At 41.0% G+C, this 26778-nt stretch overlaps 1 protein-coding gene, 8 non-coding genes and 5 pseudogenes across 9 annotated transcripts; all 14 read right to left on the reverse strand.

Moving 5' to 3' along the window:
* Positions 1-29: 29 nt before the first annotated feature.
* LOC117306063 lies at positions 30-148 on the reverse strand. Its single transcript, XR_004520813.1, has one exon. It is a non-coding gene; the product is annotated as a 5S ribosomal RNA (ribosomal RNA).
* Positions 149-226: 78 nt separating this feature from the next.
* On the reverse strand, positions 227-345 carry LOC117306232 (annotated as a pseudogene).
* Positions 346-425: 80 nt separating this feature from the next.
* Positions 426-544, reverse strand: LOC117306207 (annotated as a pseudogene).
* Positions 545-622: 78 nt separating this feature from the next.
* Positions 623-741, reverse strand: LOC117306078. The gene has a single exon (XR_004520828.1). It is a non-coding gene; the product is annotated as a 5S ribosomal RNA (ribosomal RNA).
* An 80-nt stretch (positions 742-821) lies between these two features.
* Positions 822-940, reverse strand: LOC117306027. Its single transcript, XR_004520779.1, has one exon. It is a non-coding gene; the product is annotated as a 5S ribosomal RNA (ribosomal RNA).
* A 78-nt stretch (positions 941-1018) lies between these two features.
* On the reverse strand, positions 1019-1137 carry LOC117306282. Its single transcript, XR_004520906.1, has one exon. It is a non-coding gene; the product is annotated as a 5S ribosomal RNA (ribosomal RNA).
* An 80-nt stretch (positions 1138-1217) lies between these two features.
* On the reverse strand, positions 1218-1336 carry LOC117306101. The gene has a single exon (XR_004520851.1). It is a non-coding gene; the product is annotated as a 5S ribosomal RNA (ribosomal RNA).
* Positions 1337-1414: 78 nt separating this feature from the next.
* On the reverse strand, positions 1415-1533 carry LOC117306205. The gene has a single exon (XR_004520892.1). It is a non-coding gene; the product is annotated as a 5S ribosomal RNA (ribosomal RNA).
* Positions 1534-1612: 79 nt separating this feature from the next.
* Positions 1613-1731, reverse strand: LOC117306064. Its single transcript, XR_004520814.1, has one exon. It is a non-coding gene; the product is annotated as a 5S ribosomal RNA (ribosomal RNA).
* A 78-nt stretch (positions 1732-1809) lies between these two features.
* Positions 1810-1928, reverse strand: LOC117306233 (annotated as a pseudogene).
* An 80-nt stretch (positions 1929-2008) lies between these two features.
* Positions 2009-2127, reverse strand: LOC117306218 (annotated as a pseudogene).
* Positions 2128-2205: 78 nt separating this feature from the next.
* LOC117306156 lies at positions 2206-2324 on the reverse strand (annotated as a pseudogene).
* A 79-nt stretch (positions 2325-2403) lies between these two features.
* Positions 2404-2522, reverse strand: LOC117306283. The gene has a single exon (XR_004520907.1). It is a non-coding gene; the product is annotated as a 5S ribosomal RNA (ribosomal RNA).
* Positions 2523-22637: 20115 nt separating this feature from the next.
* On the reverse strand, positions 22638-26133 carry LOC117306021. The gene is made up of 6 exons (XM_033790873.1): positions 26032-26133; positions 25531-25740; positions 24700-24882; positions 23960-24067; positions 23340-23429; positions 22638-23110 (listed from the first exon to the last, which is right to left on the reverse strand). The coding sequence occupies exons 1-6, from the start codon at positions 26131-26133 to the stop codon at positions 22787-22789; spliced, it is 1017 nt and encodes a 338-aa protein (XP_033646764.1). The 3' UTR covers positions 22638-22786.
* Positions 26134-26778: the final 645 nt, after the last annotated feature.

Below are 26778 nucleotides of genomic sequence, written 5' to 3' on the forward strand. Positions count from 1 at the left end.
AGTTGTTTCTCTGAAGAAAAAAATCGGAAAGTCTACGGCACCCAGTATTCCCAGGAGGTCTCCCATCCAAGTACTGACTGGGCCTGACACTGCTTAACTTCAGTGATCAGACGAAAACTGGTGTTTTCAGCATAGTATGGCTGTAGACACTAACTAAACTTAATGCAGTGACTTAAGTGTCAAATCTAGGTTTACAAAAGTTGAGTCTTTCAGGGAAAAAAAGGAAAGTCTATGGCACCCAGTATTCCCAGGAGGGCTCCCATCCAAGTATTGACTGGGCCTGACACTGCTTAAATTCTGTGATCAGACGAGAACCGGTGTTCTCAGCGTAGTATGGCTGTAGACACTTACTACACTTTATGCAGTGGCTTAAGTGTCAAGTCTAGGTTTACAAAAGTTGTTTGTCTGAAGAAAAAAAATAGGAAAGTCTACGGCACCCAGTTTTCCCAGGAGGACTCCAATCCAAGTACTGACTGGGCCTGACACTGATTAACTTCGGTGATCAGACGAGAACCGATGTTTTCAGCGTAGTCTGGCTGTAGACACTAACTAAACTTAAAGCAGTGGTTTAAGTGTCAAGTCTAAAATTACAAAAGTGGTATCTCTGAAGAAAAAAAAGAAAAGTCTACGGCACCCAGTATTCCGAGGAGGTCTCCCATCCAAGTACTGACTGGGCCTGACGCTGCTTAACTTCGGTGATCAGACGAGAACGGGTGTTTTCAGCGTAGTATGGCTGTAGACACTAACTACACTTTATGCAGTGGCTTAAGTGTCAAGTCTAGGTTTACAAAAGTTGTTTGTCTGAAGAAAAAAAAAAAAAAAGTCTACGGCACCCAGTATTCCCAGGAGGTCTCCCATCCAAGTACTGACTGGGCCTGACGCTGCTTATCTTCAGTGATCAGACGAGAACCGGTGTTTTCAGCGTAGTATGGCTGTAGACACTAACTAAACTTTATGCAGTGGTTTAAGTGTCAAGTCTAAAATTACAAAAGTGGTATCTCTGAAGAAGAAAAAAAAAAGTCTACGGCACCCAATATTCCAAGGAGGTCTCCCATCCAAGTACTGACTTGGCCTGACGCTGCTTAACTTCGGTGATCAGACGAGAACCGGTGTTTTCAGCGTAGTATGGCTGTAGACACTAACTACACTTTATGCAGTGGCTTAAGTGAGAAGTCTAGGTTTACAAAATTTGTTTCTCTGAAGAAAAAAAATAGGAAAGTCTACGGCACCCAGTATTCCCAGGAGGTCTCCCATCCAAGTACTGACTGGGCCTGACGCTGCTTAACTTCGGTGATCAGTCGAGTACCGGTGTTTTCAGCGTAGTATGGTTGTAGACACTAACTAAACTTAATGCAGTGGTTTAAGTGTCAAGTCTAAAATTACAAAAGTGGTATCTCTGAAGAAAAAAAAGAAAAGTCTACGGCACCCAGTATTCCAAGGAGGTCTCCCATCCAAGTACTGACTGGGCCTGACGCTGCTTAACTTCGGTGATCAGACGAGAACCGGTGTTTTCAGCGTAGTATGGCTGTAGACATTAACTACACTTTATGCAGTGGCTTAAGTGTCAAGTCTAGATTTACAAAAGTTGTTTCTCTGAAGAAAAAAATCGGAAAGTCTACGGCACCCAGTATTCCCAGGAGGTCTCCCATCCAAGTACTGACTGGGCCTGACACTGCTTAACTTCAGTGATCAGACGAAAACTGGTGTTTTCAGCATAGTATGGCTGTAGACACTAACTAAACTTAATGCAGTGACTTAAGTGTCAAATCTAGGTTTACAAAAGTTGAGTCTTTCAGGGAAAAAAAGGAAAGTCTATGGCACCCAGTATTCCCAGGAGGGCTCCCATCCAAGTATTGACTGGGCCTGACACTGCTTAAATTCTGTGATCAGACGAGAACCGGTGTTCTCAGCGTAGTATGGCTGTAGACACTTACTACACTTTATGCAGTGGCTTAAGTGTCAAGTCTAGGTTTACAAAAGTTGTTTGTCTGAAGAAAAAAAATAGGAAAGTCTACGGCACCCAGTTTTCCCAGGAGGACTCCAATCCAAGTACTGACTGGGCCTGACGCTGCTTAAATTCTGTGATCAGACGAAAACCAGTGTTTTCAGCGTAGTATGGCTGTAGACCCTAACTAAACTTAATGCAGTGGTTTAAGTGTCAAGTCTAAAAGTACAAAAGTGGTATCTCTGAAGAAAAAAAAGAAAAGTCTACGGCACCCAGTATTCCAAGGAGGTCTCCCATCCAAGTACTGACTGGGCCTGACGCTGCTAAACTTCGGTGATCAGACGAGAACCGGTGTTTTCAGTGTAGTATGGTTGTAGACACTAACTACACTTTATGCAGTGGCTTAAGTGTCAAGTCTAGGTTTACAAAAGTTGTTTCTCTGAAGAAAAAAATAGGAAAGTCTACGGCACCCAGTATTCCCAGGAGGTCTCCCATCCAAGTACTGACTGGGCCTGACGCTGCTTAACTTCGATGATCAGACGAGAACCGGTGTTTTCAGCGTAGTATGGCTGTAGACATTAACTACACTTTATGCAGTGGCTTAAGTGTCAAGTCTAGATTTACAAAAGTTGTTTCTCTGAAGAAAAAAAATAGGAAAGTCTACGGCACCCAGTATTCCCATTAGACTGGGCCTGCGCTGCTTAATAGGTGTGCAAAAAGGGGTTTCAACAACGGGCTAAGAACGTGATTATTATGTCTGCAAAAAGGGGGTGTCCACAACCAGTTAATAACGTGATTATTAGGTGTGCAATAAGCAGTTTCAAAAACCGGTTAAGAACGTGATTATTAGGTATGCAAAAAGGGAGTTCGTATGACGGGATAATCACGTCACTATTGGGTATTCAAAAAGGGGTTTCTACAACCAGTTAATAACTTGATTTAATAGGTATGCAAAAACGAGTTCATATGACGAGATCATCAAGTTATTATTAAATCTGAAAAGACCTTATTCTCAAACAGAACAAGAACGTGATTATCAGGTGTCCAAAACACGTCGATAAACCACCGGCAAATAACGTGATTATGTAAGGAAATTTCCGGTGTATCTTCATCAAGATTTTCCCGTGTTGCAAAAACAAGTTTTTGTACAGCGGGTATTTTACGTGATTTTCCAGTCCGGATTGTACGTTTTTGAGGATCGGACTGGTAACGTAATTATGAGAGTGAAAATCAAGTGACATTCACGCGCAGGGGTAAACTTGAATATTACGGACAAACGCATTAACGTCTATCCCGTGGGTTTTACGTTTTTTTTTAAACACGTAATTCACACCTAACCAATTCTTGAATTTCGCGTGTCTCTCACGTGTTTTTCACGTTCTTTTGTTTAGTGGTTTATTCGGTAAATGTTGGCAAATTAGCAGCCTCTTTAACCATCATTTCGAGAGAAATCGAATGATACTGAGAAGACTCTTTCAAGTTTTTGTTAAGGAATTGTCAAATGTATATTACGTTATTTGACTTAACAAATATTTATATTCATCAAAAGCAGCATTCAAATTCGCAGGTGTTTTTGAGGCTAGATATTCGACGTGGTTTATACCTTGATGAAGGAAACACTAATGCCTTTCAAGGGACCACCATTACTTGCCCATTCTCACATGCTTTTATTCTGTGAGGATTGGTCAATTGTTAACAACATATTTTTTATTAAAAACACTGCAACATTTTTTGTTTGTTTTATGGATTAATTTATTTATTTGATTCTTTCAGCTGCAGGAATTTCTCATGCAATTATCAACATTTTCCTTTACAGGGTCTTAATTGTTTAAATAATTGTTTAATGCTAGGTTCAGCTCGAAGAAAAATATTTAAAAAAGTAGTTACAGGAACACTCAGGAACACTCAAGAGATCTGTAAACATACATAAAGTGGAAATTATACTTTCTAATTCAACTAGTTTCTTATTTTCCCTATTACCTCTACACGTCACAAGCAACTTGCAATACAACATTAAATACTCTTTTATTAATGTAATTTATCTTGATGGGAACCCTGTAAAGCAATGATTGAACAATGCTTACTCTTTATCTTAAAGTTATTGTACAATATTATTGGCAAAGATCTTTTTGTTGAAAAGCTTACTGGTTGTTAAGTTCACATTTGAACTATTTTTTTGTCTCAGAAATGAAGTTTGTTAATATCAAGAACTACATGAATGGCAACTTACCATCGGCAACTGAGCAAAAAGTACCCAACATTGTTACAAAAAAAATTACCTGAAAAGTCCTATCTAGATTGTGTTTTTTTCTAGTAAAACCAGGTTCATACTTCCTGCGAATGTGAATGCGAAACGAATGTTGATATCAAAAGTTCACAAATAATTTGCAGAGGTTGAATTGTGTGAATATTGCGTAGTGCGAATATTGAGTTGTGCGAATACCGCAGCGGAAACAGAGTTGTGATGTAAAATTCACGTAAATTCGGTATCGAATTCACATCCGCAGGAAGTATGAACCAGGCTTGAGGCTTTAGATTTAAACTAAAAAAATATTCAGAAAGATAAAGTCACAAGCATGCAAAAGTTTCAACTGAATTTGGGGTCTGTTAGCTTTAGAAAAAAACAGCAAAACCTTTCATTTAGTACGAGCATGGAGGAAGGAAGAGAAGGAGCTCAAACGACCCGCACAACCGTAGAGTAACAAAAGAATACCCTGACAATGCCCCTGTCTGACCAGTGGAAAAAGATAGGAGACCTCCAGCTGGACGGCCGATTAACGAGCAGGATTAGATCTCTTTGTACAGAACGTGCGGTACCGCCGCTCTGCACCGTTGCCTTCGTGTAAAGTTGAATCATTTGAGACAAGAATTGTGAATATACACGTTTTCATTTACCGTTTGTGTTGTTTCACTGAAACATCATGGCATATTTCTACATTTTTTGTGACTTTCCGGTCACTAGCGGTGGAACAAAATTGGGGTATAGGCACACGAGGGTGGTTGGTATTCAATTGTGTTAATCGTTATAAGGTGTACAGTAGCGTCCCAAAATTTTATCGCGACTCAAAAAAATAGTTTTTCCTCTGTTGTATCCATACGACATACGACGCCATAGTTTGGCGAAGAACCAAGTGCGCACGCGCAAATTCACACACGCCAGGTCGCCTATTGTTTGAGTAAGGTATGCGGGTGATTACGAGATGTTGTTAAACGATGCAGTACCACGGGTTCGACTTTTGAAGTCCATTCGTTCGAGCTCCTTCTCTTTCTTCCTCCATGGTACGAGGTACTTAAGTGTCTTGTAAGAAGGTACTGTGACGAGATTGTGTGGACCGGCACAAGTCTAATCTGCCTTATTTAGTAAGGGTCACAAAATTGTGTTGTGTAAGATGGTCGAAGAGGTCAGCAGCGGGAGTGGCAGGTCTTAGAGACCACTCTGGTAGCAGCGGGCTTGTCGCTGGGCAGGGACACGCAGGCCGCGGCCAATCACGGGGTGGTTGGGCGGGGTCTGAGTGTCCATGCGGGGCGATCATGCACACACAGCGGCATGGTTTTTTCGGGCTGCTGCCAGGGAATCCGTCAGAGTTTTTTGGCAAGCGATCAAGCAACAAGTGTTATTTGGGGATTAGCGTTGAAATAGTGTCTTTTGGAAACGGAATAAGAAAGTTATTCTTTTTGACAGGCGAAATACGGGATTTTGTGCTGATAATTTATGTGATCTTTGTGTTTGGATGCTATTTCCAGCCAGAATTTGGGTGAGTTACTAGCTATTTTTATCCAGCGAAACTCTCGTGCTGTCTCCGATCTTAGGTCAGGGTCCCGTTATTAATTTATTGTGTAACTTGTTGAGTGCATTGTTCCGTTGCGGTCCAGTATATCGTGTCGGTATTGATTTAATTGCTGCGTGAATTGTTTGCTCACGATTGTGTGGCTGAGATTTTGAGTATCCTTTTCAGAATAGTTGTGACGAAGTGGCAGCTGATAGTTGAGTTCGCAGAGAACTTGGATGGCCCAGCGTCGATCACAGAGATTGACCGTGAGTTGACCCTCTGGGTTGACGAGTAGCCGTTCATTACCAGTTGAGTAGTCTAGCTAATTTGGTGACTTGAATAGAGACGCAGCAAAATAATCGGCGTGCTTGCGCGTGCATTTTGATTGCTAAATATTCTACTGCATATTTGATGGCTCCTGCGAGGAAGGCACTCGGGAAGAAATAATTTGTTATAAGAGATAAAAGGCCTTGTCAAAGACTAGCCTTCACAGTTGGTGTATCTCAACATAAGCATAAAATAACAAACCTGTGAAAATTTGAGCTCAATCGGTCATCGAACTTGCGAGATAATAAAGAAAGAAAAAACACCCCCTGTCACACGAAGTTGTGTGCGTTTAGATGGTTGATTTCGAGACCTCAAGTTCTTAATCTGAGGTCTCAAAGTCAAATTCGTGGAAAATTACTTTTTTCTCAAAAACTATGGCACTTCAGAGGGAGCCGTTTCTCACAATGTTTTATACTATCAACCTCTCCCCATTACTCATCACCAAGAAAGGTTTTATGCCAATAATTATTTTGAGTAATTACCAATAGTGTCCACTGCCTTTAAAGAAGAAACTGTGTTATAGTCTTATTTATTTATGTTCTCCCACCCCCAGTAGAAATATATCCAACCCTGCCCCAGTGCAACAGACAAACAGTCACCGATCGGGCGGTAGATTTCCACCCAAACGAGCCTACATCCTTAGCCCGAGATTGCTTGTAGTATTCAACAGGATATATATTTTGGTCATATAGTGACGCCAGAGGGTGTAGCGACCGATACGAAGAAGATACAGACCATTAGAGATTGGCCTGTACCGAAGAGTGTGAGGGATGTGGGAGTTTCTTAGGGCTTGCGTCCTACTACAGAAAGTTCATCCGGGGTTTTGCAGAGATAGCTAGCCCCTTGCATGCTTTGACAGAGAAGTCAAGAGTTTTTGTCAGAGTGCATTTGATGAACTCAAGGGTAGACTCCAAACATCCCCGATACTGTCGTACCTATGGTGGCCCTGAAGGGACATTGCAGCACATCGCAAACGTGTGCGCATACGTTTGCGATATCGTGAAACAAATCGCGAATATGTGCGCACACGTATGCAATGTCGTAGAATAAATCGCGAATATGTGCGCACACGTATGCAATGTCGTGAACCAAATCGCGAATGTGTGCGCATACGTATGCAATGTCGTGAACCAAATCGCGAATGTGTGCGCACACGTATGCAATGTCGTGAACCAAATCGCGAATGTGTGCGCACACGTATGCAATGTCGTGAACCAAATCGCGAATGTGTGCGCACACGTATGCAATGTCGTGAACCAAATCGCGAATGTGTGCGCACACGTATGCAATGTGTGAACCAAATCACGAATGTGTGCGCACACGTATGCAATGTCGTGAACCAAATCGCGAATGTGTGCGCACACGTATGCAATGTCGTAGAATAAATCGCGAATATGTGCGCACACGTATGCAATGTCGTGAACCAAATCGCGAATGTGTGCGCATACGTATGCAATGTCGTGGACCAAATCGCGAATGTGTGCGCACACGTATGCAATGTCGTGAACCAAATCGCGAATGTGTGCGCACACGTATGCAATGTCGTGAACCAAATCGCGAATGTGTGCGCACACGTATGCAATGTGTGAAACAAATCGCGAATGTGTGTGCACACGGTATGCAATGTCGTGAACCAATTCGCGAATATGTGCGCACTCGTCTGCGAATATATTCGCGATGTCGTGAATGTTATTGCATACCATTGTCGCATACCTTTGGGGTGATGTCATAGTTGCGAACAATGTGTTAGTGAACTAGGGAGTATGCAAGTGGCCCTGGGGCCGATTTCACAAAGCAATAAAATTCATCGCAAGACAAATTTTCAGTATCACCATAGTGATTTGTATTGTGACATAACACTTTACTTAGCAACTGCATGCTTTGACAGAGAAGTCAAGAGTTTTTGTCAGAGTGCATTTGATGAACTCAAGGGTAGACTCCAAACATCCCCGATACTGTCGTACCTATGGTGGCCCTGAAGGGACATTGCAGCACATCGCAAACGTGTGCGCATACGTTTGCGATATCGTGAAACAACTCGCGAATATGTGCGCACACGTATGCAATGTCGTAGAATAAATCGCGAATATGTGCGCACACGTATGCAATGTCGTGAACCAAATCGCGAATGTGTGCGCATACGTATGCAATGTCGTGAACCAAATCGCGAATGTGTGCGCACACGTATGCAATGTCGTGAACCAAATCGCGAATGTGTGCGCACATGTATGCAATGTCGTGAACCAAATCGCGAATGTGTGCGCACACGTATGCATGTCGTGAACCAAATCGCGAATGTGTGCGCACACGTATGCAATGTCGTGAACCAAATCACGAATGTGTGCGCACACGTATGCAATGTCGTGAACCAAATCGCGAATGTGTGCGCACACGTATGCAATGTCGTAGAATAAATCGCGAATATGTGCGCACACGTATGCAATGTCGTGAACCAAATCGCGAATGTGTGCGCATACGTATGCAATGTCGTGGACCAAATCGCGAATGTGTGCGCACACGTATGCAATGTCGTGAACCAAATCGCGAATGTGTGCGCACACGTATGCAATGTCGTGAACCAAATCGCGAATGTGTGCGCACACGTATGCAATGTCGTGAAACAAATCGCGAATGTGTGTGCACACGGTATGCAATGTCGTGAACCAATTCGCGAATATGTGCGCACTCGTCTGCGAATATATTCGCGATGTCGTGAATGTTATTGCATACCATTGTCGCATACCTTTGGGGTGATGTCATAGTTGCGAACAATGTGTTAGTGAACTAGGGAGTATGCAAGTGGCCCTGGGGCCGATTTCACAAAGCAATAAAATTCATCGCAAGACAAATTTTCAGTATCACCATAGTGATTTGTATTGTGACATAACACTTTACTTAGCAACTGCGATTGATTTGCAGTTACGATCAATTTGAGATCTTTGTGAAATCGGCCCCTGGTCCCATTTGTATACCAAAGACATTCAATGCAGGAGCTTGGGTACCAGGCAGGTACATTGTGTGGCCACTCTATGTGCAGCCGCCATCTACCGTGTGATGTTCAATCGTTCAGCATCATCAAAAAACAAAAAGTCAAGGTCCATGTGAACAATCGTCGGACTATTTTCAAAATGACCACCGGTACAATGGTTAGTAGTTATTTATTTATTTTAAATATTAGACAATTTATTTAAAATCCTTTACTCTTTAATTAACGCCAGTTGAAGAAAGGTTCTGCCCCATTTTCGGACAAAACAATAATAACGATGGTAGGCCCTATAATAATAATACGTACGTCGGATGGCCGCTCGTTACTTACCATGGAGGTATGCTTACACTTACAGAATAATTGTTGTAATTTGTCTCACCCATGAGTATTACGTTACTTACAGCTACTGACCAGCGCAGAAGTGGGTCATTCACTTTAAATACTTAACCAAGTTTCCTTTGTTTGTATTGAAAATGTGTATCATGTAGTCATGGTCGGTCATCCATTCTAAAGTATTCACCACTCACATTCACAATAGTTACTGTACACACATTTACATTGTAGTCGATAATGCCAGTGCAACTGTTTTTCCTGAATTAACGTATTATAAAAAGCACAAAATTTTAAAAAACAATTAGAAATATTCTTACTGAATGAACGTGTCAGAATGAGCAACATTATAACTTACGGCACAATAACCGAGAGCATTCAGTGAGAATTTACAACAGATTTTCGTAAGAATGTCATTTTTGGGCACATATATTCAGAAAAATATATATTGTTACAGTTGTCTATTAACTTTAAGGCTCATGTGTGAGACTTACATTCTGGAAGTACATCAAGGCATTATGATTTTGGCCTACATGTAGGTATTATACCTGTATTCTAGTTGAAAACATTCTGTTTTCAGACCACTTGCTGTGTACATTCTCTCTACCTTTCTGAACATTATTATTAAGTCGGAAAGGGGAGCCTAGCTAGGTCTCATGATCATGATGATGAAGTGGTGGTCTGAAACGGACATTTTTATTTTTTATTTTAGAATCAACAGGCGAGCCTATGCTATGCCCTCATAATCTTGTTAAATGTTAGGCCTACTGTTTTTCTGCCTGATGAAAAATAAAACATTTTAGATTTAAACAGTAGCCCAGAAATGGTAGCTTAATCGATACTATATTACTATAAACATGGCTGAGTAGATATATTGACCTCACTGAGGCTGACGAATCAACTTTGAAGTTGAGTTGTCATGGCCTTGTTTTTCACACTAGCTACACACTGGCCAATCAACTTCAAGCAGTCATGAGCGATGAATGCTTGTGACTTTCCCCAACATCTCCTTCTCCACCATCTCATTGTCAAAATGTTATTGGCATTGTTAACAATTTGATGTTTTTCCCCCATTTAAATCAAACAGATTTGTTGGGTACTCATTGTTCTTCCATGTTGCGTGGAAGGTGTCTTACCCAACTATACTCCAGCACTTGATGCTTTGATACCAACACAAACAGAAGACTGTATCCTTGAATAATTAACATTTAACAGATTCGTGTTCCTGAAATGTTTATTAATAGCTTAAATAATTTTGTTCAGTTCATGTAGTTTAAATGGACAGCGATAACCTAATCCTAAAGCAAACTTCTCAAAATCGTTCATATATTTGTACTGCCTTGATGATCAATACCGAATTTGTTTTGCATTGTGGGTAGATTCTTGTATGTTGAAAATGAGCATGCTATGCATACTGTCTTAACAGGAACAGTTATGCAGATAGGTTAGACAAAAAGTGGAAATGTTTATTAGTTTTAATGTATTTTTTATCAATTGAAATGATTTGTTTTCCTTATCAAAATATGCTTTTCAAATTCTTCAGCTCATCATGAGATACTTCTTGGCTGGATATACTGTTCCTGCCATCTGTGCCTTCTTATTTTACAAACACGGCATCCGAAAAAGGTTGGTGGTTTAAATTAGTTCTGCCACAGAAAATCAAATCCATTTCATGAACAATTTAAAGAAACATTACTTTAATTTTGTTTACATTAATCAGTGCTTTCTAAAGCTTTCAACCACACATCCTTTTTGCAAGGTATAAAAGCTTTCATAAAAGCACTATGCAATTTACATATTAATATTGGGGCACATGGTATGTTATATCTTTTATGTTTTTCAGTGAGCGACATCTGAAGAGAATTCTCAAGAGAATGGGATGAAAGCGAAGGCGGCAAGAGTCAAACCCACAGGATATAATACATGCATTGTTGGTGAGTTGACCATGTGCAGGACAATTTAACCCTTTAAAAAAACTCTTTTTATTAAACAGTTTGAGAAGTCACAGCATCCTTAAAAAAGAGGTGAGATCTTCCATTTGTAGAGATTTTAGAACACACTTGCCCATTTTAATGTATATGAAAAATCCACAAACTTGTGTCAGCGCTCACTCTTTTTTTCAATTATTGTGATTTACATTTCAACCTATAGACAGAATTGGATGGTAGTGGTTCTTGTTGTGGGTACCGAGCTATGTGGCAGCGCCTAATGAAAGATCATGGCCTACATGTGAAAAGGTTGGTTGGTTTGTTATAGTTACTATTAACACCATGATATCATATCTGTCTCTTTTTTAACCAATGTACAAATGTGACTATATGACATTGTAAGATTATGCGTCATGATACTTTCCTTTTGCCAGATTGTTGTTCTCTTACAGAGCTATTAAAGGGTTTGGAGTGTTTTTTACACCCTTTTTTTTTTTTTTGGAACTTGATGTTTTACATTGTTTACTAAGATGTAGTTGTATCGGTTCCAACCAGTAGTACACTTGCTCTGAATTACACAGGCATTTTTGAAAGTACAATAAAATATTGTTGTTGGCTGACACCAGTGTTTAAAATTGTCCCATATGTGTAAGTGTTTCAGGCAGGATCAGTTTCAATGTACCGATTTAGTGCTTTTGTAGTTTATGTAACACTGTGTGTTTTGTATTATATCCTTAAACCTTAAGGGGAACTGATTGGGTAAGTTTTAGGTAAACAAAGACCTCCGGTGTAACATGCTGGTGCTCTACCAACTGAGCTATTTAGCCCTATTTATTGTCAATATTGTTTGTTCTGGGGTGCCAGTCTAAAATATTTGGGATTAACATTGATTATGTGTGGTTGTTAAAGAAGCTGTGACATTAAGATTGTAGTTGTTAACAGACTTCTGTGTATGTGTGTTTTATGTCCTCTGATTGACCCTTATGTTACAAAAAGTACCCATACAATAGTTCAATTTAATCCTGATGTTCTCAACGCAACTCTTTGTCAGCTATGAGTTGGCTTTACTGTGGTATTGAACAAAATAAATTGACAATATAGTATGACCGATAATACAACAGTGGTAACATGCTAGTATTCTATGATTTTGTCTTCAGAGACACAGTTAGGCAACTTCTGCTGGAGTTCGACCCAGACGGTGTCACTGCTCGTAAACAGAGGCGATTGAGACGTCGAATGTACTCCAATAAAGGTCCACACTACCTTGTTCATGTAGATGGCTACGACAAGTTGAAGCCGTATGGATTTGCTATTCATGGTGCCATTGATGGGTAAATAATGATCACACACATTTATACACATTTTGCTTTGAAATTTTCCTCCGTTTTTGTCTGGATGGATTGTAATGTTACATGTTACATGATAGAAGATACATGTAAAATGATAAATCCTGAAACAAAAGGTTAGTTTGATCATTGTGCTTTATGACTATTTTCATGTGTTGCTCATACTGTATGTCCTACATGTATTCCCTGGACACCCTGTACATGTAGCAATTTTCCAAATGCTACCTTGTTGAACTTTCACTTAGCATAATGACTCTGTAAATGTTAAAACTTGAAACCATTTTCGCAAACTTAATGAACTCACACCTTGGTAAAATTAATAATTTGATTCAGGATTGATTTATTTTTTTTCCGTGGCACCCTTTGCATTGTTTTTAATTGACTTTTATTGTTCCAGCTTTTCACGAAAAATTCTTTGGGTGGAAATAGGACCAACTAACAATGATCCAGCAGTGGTTGCCAAATATTTTGTGGATTACATTCGTCAAGTCAAAGGTAATGGTTGACCTTAGCACAGTGTATGATTCACATACTAAAATACCAAACAAATTAACATAATTAATTAATTAAAAAAATACCCTAATTTTTGGTTTGTATGTTTAATTTGTTTGGTTGTTTATTCTTTTGTTTTTTAATGTTCTCCTCTCGTGTATGGAAACTTATGACATTCTGCATACATTTAAGGTCTGATGCGTGTGGTCAATCTTACCATATTTTTCAGCGGTACCACACATAATCAGGACTGATCGTGGGACTGAGAACACTCTTATAGAAGACATTAAGATTGCCTTTCGCTACCAGGACAATGATGACCATTCTGACTTCAAGAGCTTCATGTATGGCAAATCTACTTCAAATCAGGTAAATGTGAAAAGCAACTCATTTCAATGAAACAATAAGTTATTACTTATTTTGTTTCTTCTTCTTCCATTTTGTACATCCCTCCAGTGGAGTATAGTCGTACTTGAAGATGCAAGATAAAAGTTCATAGAGCAGTTGTTGCATTTATCTAAGCTTAAGCATTTTTAATACTCGTAGGATAAGTATTTTCACCTGGATGTCTTGTGCTACATTACAATTTTTTTTATTTTATTAATTTGTAATAGTGCTAAATGTCATTAAACATGTGGTTTGTGACTTGATAACACATTGTTAAGCAGTGCATAATTTGAGTCATGAAGAATTATCAGAACTTATCATTAACTTTTTTTTTTCTTATTGGTTTCCCAAATCCTTTATTATTGAGAGCGTTTTTTTAAGTGTTATTCTCCAGAGAATTGAACGCTGGTGGGGCAGCATGAGGCAGGGAGCCATGAATTACTGGTTGAGTCTCTTCAAGGACATGGTTTATAGCGGAGCCTTTGACAACTCCTGCCTCTGGGAAAAGTAAGACGAAATTGTCTTGTGTTATGCCAATAAGGAGGAGTGTTTTTATTATTTAATTTCATTTACATTTCCTTTTATCACCCTAAGGATAAAAGGCCTTATACTCAGCGTAACCTTCATTGTACACAGTCTGTTCCGGGCATACCCACAGCGTTTTTCTTACAAGCAATTTTTAGTTGTTTTTTCCCTGTGCATCCATGGCATAGTTTGCAAAAATCACTTGCTGGGTTTCTGGGTCATGCTGTGTTGCAATTTAACAATGTAGCAAATCAGTGTATTACATTTACTTTTGTTTTAACCAATCATGGTGATTCCCCCCATCAGGATTTTTTGTTTTGGCGGGCTTATTATTTTATCTGTCACTTCGTCACAGTCTTTCAATGTGGTAAGATATGAATAATTTTTTGATGAAGGAATTTTAGTCTTTGATTTAGCTTTCAAGGTCAATTTTTCCAGTTTCGTTTTGGGATAAAGCTTGCAAGCAGTGCAGGAGACTGTTCGTAATATTTTCGCTCCAGAAGGAGTATTTAATACGGAATAGAAATTTTTCCAGTTTCGTTTGGGATAACAACTTTGGCCAGCATACGGAAATCATGCCTCGAGTTAGACGGCGTCCGGCTCGGTTTGACGATGTCGATGAGGAAGGCGCCTATCCAATGGACAGACGTTCCACGATGCAGTCGGCGGCTGTGAATAAGAAAGGCCAAGGGAAACGGAAGGCTAATGTGAGGGCATCATCTGCACAGCCGGCCTTGATCACTCTCAATACCGGCACGGCTTCGTCTTCCCCTCGGCCGCTACCAAGTCAAGGCCCGCCGCCAATAATTTCGCCACCAGGGATCCAGCATCAGGCTATTATACCGCCGGCAAACACCGGGGCAACCTATGCTTCTACTGTAAGGGATGAAACAGTGACGTTCAACGGTTTGCAGCCCGGCGAGGCGGTGGTCGCCCCTCCGGTTTTCAGCAACTCGACTGCCGGGACTCGGCCCCTGCCGACGGGTGGTGAGTACACCGGTGATTCCGGTCAGGTTGCGGCCCCTTGTTCCACCTCACATGCATTTAATAATCATGATAGTAGTTATGGTAATACTAATAGGCATATTATTACTAGTAGTACTAGTTGTATTGATGTGCCTAGGGGTGGGAGTAGTTGTACTGATAATAGTGGGTTAGGCCTTGGTGTTCTTGGGCAGGTTTGTAGGCCACCAGTTCTTCCACAAGTTGACGTCGGAACACCTTTGGGATTTCAAGTGTCAATGGCGCTCAAAGAAAAAATTTGGCAGGGTATGTATATTGATATGTCTCTCCTCCTAAATGATTCTAGTGCTTCAGTTTTCGCTAAGGCGGGGGATACTACTGCTAACTTGTCATTGGCAATTGTTGGGGGGAATTTAGTTGTGCGCAAACCGGAAGGATCACGCAAGAAATTGGACACATTTGAGGAATGGCAGTCCGCTTTTCACAACTTTATGGCGATTTTTCTGGTGAAACACCCCAATCGCTGCGGGGAGCTGCTCAAATACTGCGAAATTATCCACATGGCTGCAGGTCAATTTCCTGGGCAAGGTTGGAAGCGCTACGATGAACAATTTCGCTTGCGTGGGGAGGCAGACCCCATGCGCTTTTGGGGCAAGCTTGATACCGAGCTTTGGCTAACCGTGGCAGCGGTGGGTGTTACTGCAGCTAGTCAATTTTCGAGTGGCAATGTTTTAACCGTTCCTCAACCCTCCTCTTCCAAGGTGCGCACGGGACTTTGTTTTGCGTACAACGGCACGCAAGGCTGTCATTTCCGTGTTTGCAAATTTTTGCATAGTTCTAAGTGTCAGCGCCCCGGCCATGGTGCAACTCGTTGTAGGATGGCGGGTCATGCGCGCTGGGTTAGTTCCCCTGCTACTGCTGCATCGGCCCCGCCGGCGCGGCCACACAAACTCCCGGCTTTGCCAGCGCAAAAGCTTGCTGATCCAATGGCTATGCAAAAGCATTACTCAGTCAATCTAAATCGTGCCAATGTCAATGGCGCTAGTGGGACCGGTACTGGGTCTTTTCGCTCTTCCAACGCCAATTAATTTTTCAGTTTTGGATTGTTGGCTGTGTTCTTACCCCTTGGATTCTGATGTTGAGGTCTTACGTAATGGGTTTGCTAACGGTTTTTCGTTGGGTTATACTGGCCCTAGGGGGGCGCGCGATTCTGTGTGCCTCACTTCTGCTGCGGCTCAGCCCGCGGTTGTTGTGCGTAAACTTGCAACAGAAATTGCGTTAGGTAGGATAGCGGGGCCATTTGTGTCTCGTCCTTTGGCTTCCTTGCAATGTTCCCCTATTGGCTTAGTACCTAAGCGCGAGCCCAACACGTTCCGCCTCATCCATCTTATCTTTTCCCGCTGGTCAATCCATTAATGATTTTATTAGCAGGGATCTTTGTTCAGTGCATTATGCTTCATTCGACAAAGCTGTTCAGCTGACTAGCAAGGGGGGTCACGGTGCATGGTTGGCAAAGGCCGACATTAAATCGGCGTTTAGGTTGCTACCGTTTGCCCCAGTTGATTATGAATTGTTAGGTTTTACTTATGGCGGGATGTTTTATTATGACAAGTGTCTTCCCATGGGCTGTAGTAATTCATGTTCATTATTTGAGAAATTTAGCTCATTTTTAGAGTTTCAAGTTAAACGTTTTTCTGGGTCCTCCTTTTTAACCCATTATCTTGATGACTTCCTTTTCGTGGGGTCATCTTCAAGCTCTTGTTCAGTTTTGCTTGAGGCCTTTAAGGCGGTTTGCGCTGAGCTTGGTGTCCCTTTAGCTGAGGAGAAGACGGTTGGCCCAGTGCAGTCGATTTCGCTCTTAGGCCTTGTGATTGATTCAGTTGCGCGTCAAATTTAGGGTGCCACATGAAAAGGTTGATGCTTTAGTATGTCAGATTAGGGGCTTGTTGGGTAAACGTAAGATTTCCCTCGTTGGGGTTCAGTCAATTGTAGGCTCCCTTAATTTTATTTGCAGGGCAATTCCTACGGGGCGGGCTTTTCTTCGCCGCTTAATTGCGTTAACACAAGGGATTTCTCGCCCCCATCACATGGTTCGGATTTCACAAGGGGCCAAGCTGGATTTGCTTGCCTGGCTTGAATTCTTGGCGCATTTTAACGGGGTTTCTGTGTTTGCAGACCATGCTTGGCAGTCGAACGATACTTTGCAATTGTTCACTGATGCCGCTGCTAGTGTTGGTTTTGGGGCATATTTCCAAGGCAAGTGGGTTCAAGGTCATTGGCCCCCATGTATTTTGCAGCAGCCTCCATCCATCGCTTTCCTTGAGCTTTTCCCGCTTTTCGTTGCATTGAAATGTTGGGCCCCGCTACTTGCCGGAAGGAAAGTTGTGTTTAACACCGACAATTTCGCTGTTGTGCACATTATTAATAAGAAATCCTCGCCGTGTAAGCGTATCATGGTTGTTGTGCGTCAATTTGTCCTGCTCTGCCTCGAGTTTAACATATCATTTCGAGCGGTTCACGTCCCTGGGAAATTTAATGAGATTGCGGATGCTTTATCTCGTTTCCAGATGAGTCGTTTTCGTGTGGCAGCCCCATTGGCAGACGCTGTAATGACACCGCTCCCTGCTCTACCTCTTCCTTGATAGCTGATGAGATGAGCCGTCTATTGGCAGCATCCATTGCGCTCAGCTCACACAAAGCTTATGCTACGGGGTGGAATGCTTTTTGCCGATTTCGGTACCATCCCTTGATACAGTAGGGCCGCCTGCTTCGGCGGTAGAGGTGCGTCGTTTTGTTGGGTGGCTTTCCTTGCGTGGCCTTGCCCCAGCTACGATTGCTAACTATGTTTCGGGCGTGGGCTATTTTTATAAGTTGCATGGGATGTCAGATCCTACGAAAGATTTTCTTGTTTCTAAATTGATTGAGGGTTCTCGCCGCGGCTGCGGTTTAGTGGATAATCGGGTGCCAATTTCGTTGCCAATTCTTCAGCAGCTAATTGATTCACTTCCTCACATTTGCGCGTCTCAATTTGAAAGTACCATGTTCAAGGCAGTTTTCCTAGGTGCCTTTTTCGGTTTTTTACGCGTAGGCGAGTTTGCCGTGTTTTCCAATTCCCGGGTACAGGAGTCCGTACTAGTTTTCGGGGATGTGCAATTTTCGAAACCGGGGTCACATGATCAGTATGTTGGCTTAACCTTTCGGCAGTCAAAAAATAATCAACATGGTTTTCCACAGCGCATTCGTCTTGTCACTACTAGTTCTAAATCACTATGCCCCGTTCAAGGGTTCTTGGATTTTATTGCTATCCGTCCCGAGTATCCCGGGCCGTTTTTCTGTCACTTTGATAGCAGTCCATTGACTCGGTACCAGTTCAATTCGGTGTTACGTAAGGCAGTTTTTTTTGCTGGCCTAGGCGGACAACAAATTCGGGGGCACTCGTTCCGCATCGGTGCTGCATCGTCCGCAGCCGCTCTCGGGCTTACATGTCTTACATTCGCCCGATCCCTACTTGCAATCTGCGATCGGGCTGCTGATTGTCCGGGCGGGGGTACCATTTTCATGTTAGCTTGTTTGTTATTTCATGCATTTTTGGGCCGGGATTCAATTTCACTTAATTTTATTTCGTAGGTTCAGTTTGGATTGTTGGGGACTCCTTGGTGCGTCGAGCTGAAGGTCCGTTCGGGATTCCAGCCCGGGTTTATTGGAAAGGCAAAGGTGGGGCTGGGATGGCTAATTATGATGACCTGCTTAATGACCTCCGAAAACGGGCACCTCCCCCAGATTTGTTGATTTTTCATTTAGGTACCAATGACCTCGTAACTATTGATGAGTTTGCACTGCGGCAGCAAATTGCAGTGATGCTCCGTGATTGTGCCTGGGCGTACCCAACTTCGACTATTGTTTGGTCAGATGTGCTGCCTCGTGTTTTTTACATGGGCGCGCGTTCGCAATCGGCGCTGGAACGTAAACGCCGAACGATTAATCGTTGGGCAGCGTCTCAATGCAAAGCAGAGCAGGCTCTTTGTGTTCATCACCCCCAATATATTTGGTCTGAGGTAAGCCTTTTTTCATACGATGGTGTGCATTTATCTTCCCTTGGGAATCAATTGTTCCGAAGTAATTTGCGAGCATTCATTGTTTCAAACATGATGTAGGCAGAGGGTATCCTGATATGATGTGCATATTGTGACTCAGTAGCCTATATATGGGGGTATTTGGTTGTCTATCCCCCCCCCCCTTCTCCGCCTCTCTCTCTCGGTGGGCGCGCTTGGCGCGTGTGGCATAATTGGAAGGGTTCAGACAGCCATTTACCCGATTTTGGCGTTTATTTAACAACATGTTATAATTATTATAAACAAAATGGATTTGTTAATTGGTTTTGGTATTGTTGCCATGGCGTTCGAAAGTTTCATGAGGCCATGATTCCGACTGAGGTTTCATCGGTGGAAGCGCAACTCTATCCTGTACTCTGTGTAATTAAACAAATTAATAATTTCTACAAAACACAGTAAAGTTGATCTGGTGTAGGCCTACACAAATTATATTGGGTTTGTGGCTGACATATGCAGCTAATTTTTGGGTCAAATGGAACCCAGGTTTGGGTGCAAGTGCATCCTGGTTTGTTTTGTATTTTTGGGTCAAATTGAACCCAGGTTCGGGTGCAAGTGCATCCTGGTTAGGGGTCAGGTGTACCCCGCTTGTTTTTCTTGTGTCCGGTTTGCCCAATTCGGTATCCGGCACAAATAAAATCAGTTGGTTTCAGACTGTGGCAGTAATTCAAAAAAATTGTGTCTTGTTTGTTTTTATTGGAGTCTGAGTATAATGCAGTTATGTTTCTGGAGTATTATATACTAGTCTGTGTACATTAGCATTGTATCGACTCGTGAAATCAGTTCACATTATGATAATACACTGTTTAAAAGAAGATGTGACATGGAAGCCAGACAAGAGATGAGATAGATGTCTAAAACAATAGTTAATCTTTTTCATTTCAAGAGAATGTGTACGGTTCTGCTTCACAAAATTGCTACGCAGAGAACTTCATCGAGTTGGTCGTTTGTGGAATGAGCACCACATCAGACATTGCAAAATGTCAGAAGGTCCTCATGGGAAGCCGGATATGATGTTTTATCTTCCACAACTTTATGGTATGTTTAAATTTCATTTTCAACTTGCTTAATTCCCTTTAAAATAAAGTATTGTGTTTCCCGAGGTCGAGGGTTGGACAAGCTTGTGGTCATGTCGGGCTGGTCTGGTGGCATTTCTCCATGCCTCCCCATCCAGTGCTTTCTTGGGCGACCCTGGACGGATGCCCTCTACACTGTAAAAATGGACTGCACATCATGCACTTGTGGGACAGCAGATATTTGTCCCAAAATCATGAACACTTGAGGCACTTATTTCATGCACCTCATGTGTCAGTTGTGTTGACTAGCACATAATGACTAGCACATAATGACTAGCACCACTTTTGTCCCAGAATCATGAACACTTGAGGTGCTTCTGTGCCTCATGTGGTACAGGTATTGATTTGGGCCCACCTCAGGTGATAGTAAAATTTGGAACTAGCACCTGCTGACTAGCACCTGCTGACTAGCACCTGCTGACTAGCACCACTTTTGTCCAAAAATCATGAACACCTGAGGTGCTCCTATTGCCTCATGTGGTACAGGTAATGATTTAGGCCCACCTCAGGTGATAGTGAAATTTTGGACTAGCACCTGCTGACTAGCACATAATGACTAGCACATAATGACTAGCACCACTTTTGTCCCAGAATCATGAACACTTGAGGTGCGCCTATTGCCTCATGTAATACAGGTATCGGTTTAGGCTCTCCTCAGGTGATGGTAAAATTTTGAACTAGCACCTGCTGACTAGCACATATAGCAACACCTTTGCCCTGGGATCATGAACACATGAGGTGCTAGTTTCACATCTCGGAGGAGAACGAATGAACAAATTTGGTGCGTGAGTTACTTGAGGTGATGTGTCCTTAGTGCATAGTTTAAAACTACTGCCATATCATGCGCTTTAGATGCTATCACTGGATGGTGTCAGACAGGTTTTCAGATGCATTCTAAAAAAACAAAAACAGTGACAATTTCAAAATGAAATATCAACTCTGAATATGATTTATTAGAAAAAAATATATTGTATACTTTACATTGAAATCTGGTAAATCACTTATTAGATAACAAACAATGTTCGAATACAGAACACCATTTGCATGTCATAATTATACTGAAAACTTTAACAACACAACTTGAAATTCAAAGTAAAAAGTTACAATTGTTCTTGATTAAATTACGACTTTTAAAAAGACACCTTATTATCAAAATTTGCAAATGATCACTTTTTCTAATGTCATGAAACATTCTAAAAACATTTGAATGCTCATAAAACACGATAAAATAACGTTTAGGCAGGAAAAAGAAAACGTTTGATGGTTCCAAACGTGGCTCATAAAAAACACACCTTAATTTCAGTTTTACTAGTGATGGTACATGTCTATGTGTTAGAAGGTCATTGTTGTCACTAATATGCCCACTTTTATTTTAAAAAGAGTTGTTGAAATGTTTGTGTGAACACAAATTGGCAAGATTAAATCCTTTAAATATAAAGTGATGAGGAAATTGTTTTATCTTAAGCTTTCTGAATCAAGATCTGTCCTAGAAATATTTACCAAAAATTACCCAAAATTCTTTGAACCATTAATATTGTGCTCTTTCAGAAATCTGTCAATAAGTTGGTTCCTGTCTACTCTAATGATTAATTATCATTGAATTAATGGTTTGGGTTAGGTGCTGAAAAATGGCACGTTGTTCCAACTTTTTTTCTGTTGTTCCAACGTTTTCTATTAAATTAACCCTCCTATATACTGTTGGGTGTGCGGGTGGAGGAGTTTGTTTTTTGTAGGGGGGTGGTGTAGGATTGATTGTTTTTGGTGTAGTTTTTTAACCAAATAAGAGCATGGGGGTGGGATGGGGAAGAGGATGGGTCTGGAAGGGTGTTGGGGTGCAAGATTGACTGGTTATTTTTCCAAGCCAGGACACCTGGGGTGACAATATGGGTGTGGTTGGGGTGTAGGATTACCTTTTTTTTTACCACACCAAAAAACCGGGGGGGGGGGGGGGGGGGTGGGGTGTAAGATGGGGGTTAGGGCGGGGGTGTAGGATTGCTCTTTTTTTTCGGAAAAGTTTTGGCATGTCAAACAACTTTATGACAAATTGTACTGTACTATACATAGCGACACATTTAGTCGACCTTTCAAAACCCTCCAACCCAGAAAAATTGAAGGGGTCAAACAACTTCTTAACAAATTGTACTGTTTACAAAGGAGGGTTAAATTAAAATACCTATTGCATAATCCTCAGTTTCAAAGTTCGGTGAACATAAAGTATTGGCAATTAAGATAATTGTACAGAAAGAGTACAGCCTATAAACAGCTATACATCGGGAGACTTTTTGAAGCAAGGTTTGGGGTAGCACCAAGTGAAAATATTAGCAAAGCACATCAACGTATCAAACAGATTCAACTCCCTTACTGTCGATGTGTCAAGAATATATATGCACCAAAAATCCACGGCAAAATTATGAAAAATATTTTTTTTTGTAATTAATTTGTTCATGCAGCATTCGGGAAAGTTAGTTTAACAAATGTTCTTGTCCGAAATTGCTCCTGGTCGAAACTTTGAGTGACACACACTCAAGAAATGTTCACATGGCACTACCCCAAACCTTACTTCTACTTAACCACCAAGCATAGCTTTGTCTCACCCAACCGCTTAATCCACACTGTTAGCCACTCCAGCCTTGGAGCACAATGTTTTGATCGACTTGGGGATGTCCTTCACTATCCTGCCCATCAGGTAGTGCTGTATGAATTTCAGCATCATCGAGTATCCTGGAGGATACTCGAAATCAAGGATGTAGTAGGTTGCCATAAGCGACCGCAGTCCCCTCTTCAACGCACCTTCCCCCTGCATCTCAACAAGGGTCCGCCCAAAACCCACGACATGAGAAGATGTAACAAGGTTATCATCAGTTGTAATGACGAGGCTAGGTGATGTCTGGCCATTTACTTTCGAGTCCATGGAGTCCGAGTTGAGCTGCAGGATGAGATAAAAAAATAGAGTGAATATGTTTGATTCAGTAATTGAGCAGTGGCTTTCTTGTTTGTTAGTCTGTTTTTTCGGTTGTTTGTTTGTTTTTGGAGATGGCACTTGAGATGGCAGAGGGGAGGTGGGACAATATGTTCGTTCAAGTATGATTTAACTCGTAACTGCTGAAGCACAAGCCCAACCTGCTACTCCAACATGTCATTAATGTTATCAGTACCTTCAAGACCTTGATGACCTCTGTTTTTTTGATGCGTTTATTCAGGCGCACTTCCGTCTCCTTAAGGACTTGAACATGGTCAAAGTCGGTCTGAAAAATAAAATGGAAATTTGTTAAAAGGAGAACATTTTATTTCTATGATTCCTGGGAATGTTCAGAACAAAATCTATAAGTTCCTGATGCCTATCTGATCTGCTGATTTACTCCTTATGGTTTTGACAACAATATTTGTGTTATACTCCTTTGCATAAAATTACACTATCTCCATCTCAAAAACTGTAAACTATTTCCACAAGACAGGACTCGGTCACCAAAATGACTCCACTTGGCTCTCAAGTCTAAAAAATCTGTGACTGCTTGTTAATCTGCGACTGCTTGTTAATCTGTGACTGCTTGTTATGCAATTTGTTGAAGTTAGAGCTATGCATCAGAGAGAAAACTAGTTTGATCCAATTCAATACATAATGATTGTATCAGTAATAAGCCCATAAACCCACACATTACAATTATTGTTTTCATTAATCTAATTATAATCTGCATTTTTAGCTGTTGGATCCAATAATTCCAAATTGTTTGAGTAAAATTTGTAAAAAACAAAAAATCAATGCAACTACACTTACATCGTGTGGAATATCATACAGTTTACCAAGGTTCTCCAGCACACCCAAGTAGTTGTCATTGTAGTATGTGTCAAGGTGTATGTCACAACGTCTGATCTCCTGCATTAGCTATGAAAAGAAACAATGGAAATAATGAAAACTGCTTGGAGTGGCTTTTACAGGCCCCCCACAGCATTGGACAGTTATACTGATTAAAATGCCTTAATTATATCCAATCTGGAATTCTATTGAGGTGTAAAGAGACTGTACTATGAAATTTTGAGCTCAATAAGTGTCCTACTTGTCAGTGAAAACTGCAAAATTGTGACCTGCATCATAAAAATAGGGGTTTGATTAATTAAGAATCAAAGTACATGTATTCTGAGGTATTTTCAATGACTTTAAAAAGATCCCTGACCAGCGAGCTTTTAAAAATCGATTTGTCCAACATGTTTTAAGTTGTTTCTTTTGAAAAATACAACACACTTATAGATGGAATAATTTCATATGATATTTTGTACCATTACTACATTACTATCTTTGCCACGAGTCTGCCTTTGGATTGAAACTCAATCAGTTCGCTTTTGGATAATTGAAAATTGTATTGACATTTAAAGGGATTTGTGGGCTGGGGGTGTGACACAGCCCCCATAATCCTGTCTCTTTCAGGGTCAAGGGGGTAGAAGAGAGCTATTAACAAAAGCATTTAATGGAATGGAGAAAGGTGGAGAGGCCACATTTTCAATTATATATATACTTACGCATGTGTCATTTTGAAGGCATGGGAAATCTTTCCAAAGCTTTTCTACTAGTTCTGATGTGTCCATGTTGTCTGGGGCCAGTATTAGCTTCCTTCTACGTGGGAATGTCTCCTGCATTAGGTTGTCCAAGTGGGCCATCACTGTGGGTGTCATGTCTGTCTTACGAGTGCCTGTAAACACTTTCTAAAAGTCCAAACAAATTGTGTGCAATGGTGTGATTCTTGCATCGGGAACAATTTATATTTGAACTTTTCCAATTACACCAACGTTGTTACAAGCACTGTGTGGGCCTACTCAGTGCTTTTGAGTTCTGCAGAAAAAATACACTGCAACTCGGGTGAGATACGAACCCACAACCTTTCTCATTCTAGAGCAGATGTCCTATTATTCTAGTGCTCTTAGCCCTAAACTGGTTTATAGGCCTGTTTAGTTCTGAATTTGAGCCCTTTTGTCCAAAATATCAAAAGTTTTAGATCGAGTGTTGTAGCATTACAACAATCAATGGACTCCCCCCCAAAAAAGAGAGAAAATAATATAATAAATAAATAAATAATAACAATACATTTCAAAAATGGGCAGATGCAAACAAATTGTACAGCAAGGTACTTAAATTTATTTGTAGAAACGCGACCCTGATTGCTTGAATTTCATGCTTTTTGTTTATCCAAGTTGGTCATTGTCAATCAACTTGGCATGGAATGACCTACCCACTTCCTTGCCTGTACTGATGCCATGACCCAGTAAGTCCAGGTATTTACAGCAATAAGTTTTAATACAATTAATTTAACAACTGTTGTTTGTAAGTATGTCTGCTAAGAAAGTGTTGCTTACTTGAATTTCTTTGATGTGTGTAGCATACACTGTTTCGCTGATCAAAGGCTCTTGAATGGAAGGGAGTGCTAGTGGTGGGGGAGATGAATTTGTGCAAGGACGTTTACTTGCTGCATCAGGGTCCTTTGGGCTTTCTTTGCGTTTCATCACTTTGAGTCGCTTCTGTCTCTCCCATCGTATCTTTGAGCTTAAGCATCTGTTGAAGTGAGACTGAAAACAAGAGCCAAAAATAAAAAAAAACATGTGACTGTGATATGCACAAATGGATGTTTGTGGACATTAACCTGTGTGGTCAACTTTAGATGTAGAGGTTGTTGATTCATGGTTGAATCAACTCCTAAACTAGAGGGCTTTTCAGACTCCTGGACTGTCTTGATTATAACTTTGCAAGTAAAGTTTCATTTTTGCACACCCTGGCTGCTATAAGTTTGCAGCATCCTTGTAAGCAGGCTGCAAGCTTCCAGACCAAAACAATTTAACAAATTTCCATAGTGTACTTACCCAAGCATTTTGTCCAGCACTGGCAATACAAGGAAACGCATCGAACATGGATCTACCGATGCTTTGGTAAGCAATCCGAGCTAATCCATCAGAAGCTGGCATATCTGGCAAGTAAAAAATTCTGATTCTCTGACGAATTGATCCCATTCCTTGTAGACACTTCCTGTCTGCAGAGCCTTGTGCACAACCTTGGAAAACCTTGGCAGTTCACAGGGATAGGACAACTTCACTGTATCAGAGATGTCCCTTTCAATCAGAATGATTGCATCATCTGCAGTTTTTAAAGTGATCAATCATATTTTAAATAAATTAGTCACTTGATGAGCACTTCTATAAATTGCTTGTACAAACGATAGGCATATTGGATTATTCAGTCTTACAATTAGCATCAGTCTTTCTGCAAAATACACATGGTTGATTGCTTACTTTTGCAATTACTGGGCTGCTTGCTTTTACTGAGTTCAGTGCTTTTGCAGTTAACTGAAAAACCATTAACAAACTATTGTTTTAAATTGGGAAAAAAAAATCAAATACATTAAACCCCCTATGATACAAAGAGAATCAGCACACTTGTATCAATGGTGTACACCACAGAATTACCACGTACCTGATGATTTTCCAGCAGAATCAACTCCTGCACTGCTGGAGTTACCACATGTGCTCTCCTTACTACATGTACTTGCTGTGCTCTGCAGACTACTTGCTGTGCATGTGCTCTGGTCTGCCAAAGTAGAACCTTCAGAAGAG

This window comes from Asterias rubens, unplaced genomic scaffold, assembly GCF_902459465.1.
Source record: "Asterias rubens unplaced genomic scaffold, eAstRub1.3, whole genome shotgun sequence".
NCBI lineage: Eukaryota > Metazoa > Echinodermata > Asteroidea > Forcipulatida > Asteriidae > Asterias > Asterias rubens.

Excerpts from the sequence above, each read along its gene's own strand:
- LOC117306021 (XM_033790873.1), bottom strand. The coding sequence starts at position 26,133 with ATGCCAGCTTCTGATGGATTAGCTCGGATTGCTTACCAAAGCATCGGT. Across the intron at positions 25,741-26,031 it reads GTGCTGGACAAAATGCTTGG|TCTCACTTCAACAGATGCTT; the intron begins GTAAGTACACTA and ends TCTTGTTTTCAG. Across the intron at positions 23,111-23,339 it reads AGGTCATCAAGGTCTTGAAG|CTCAACTCGGACTCCATGGA; the intron begins GTACTGATAACA and ends CTCATCCTGCAG.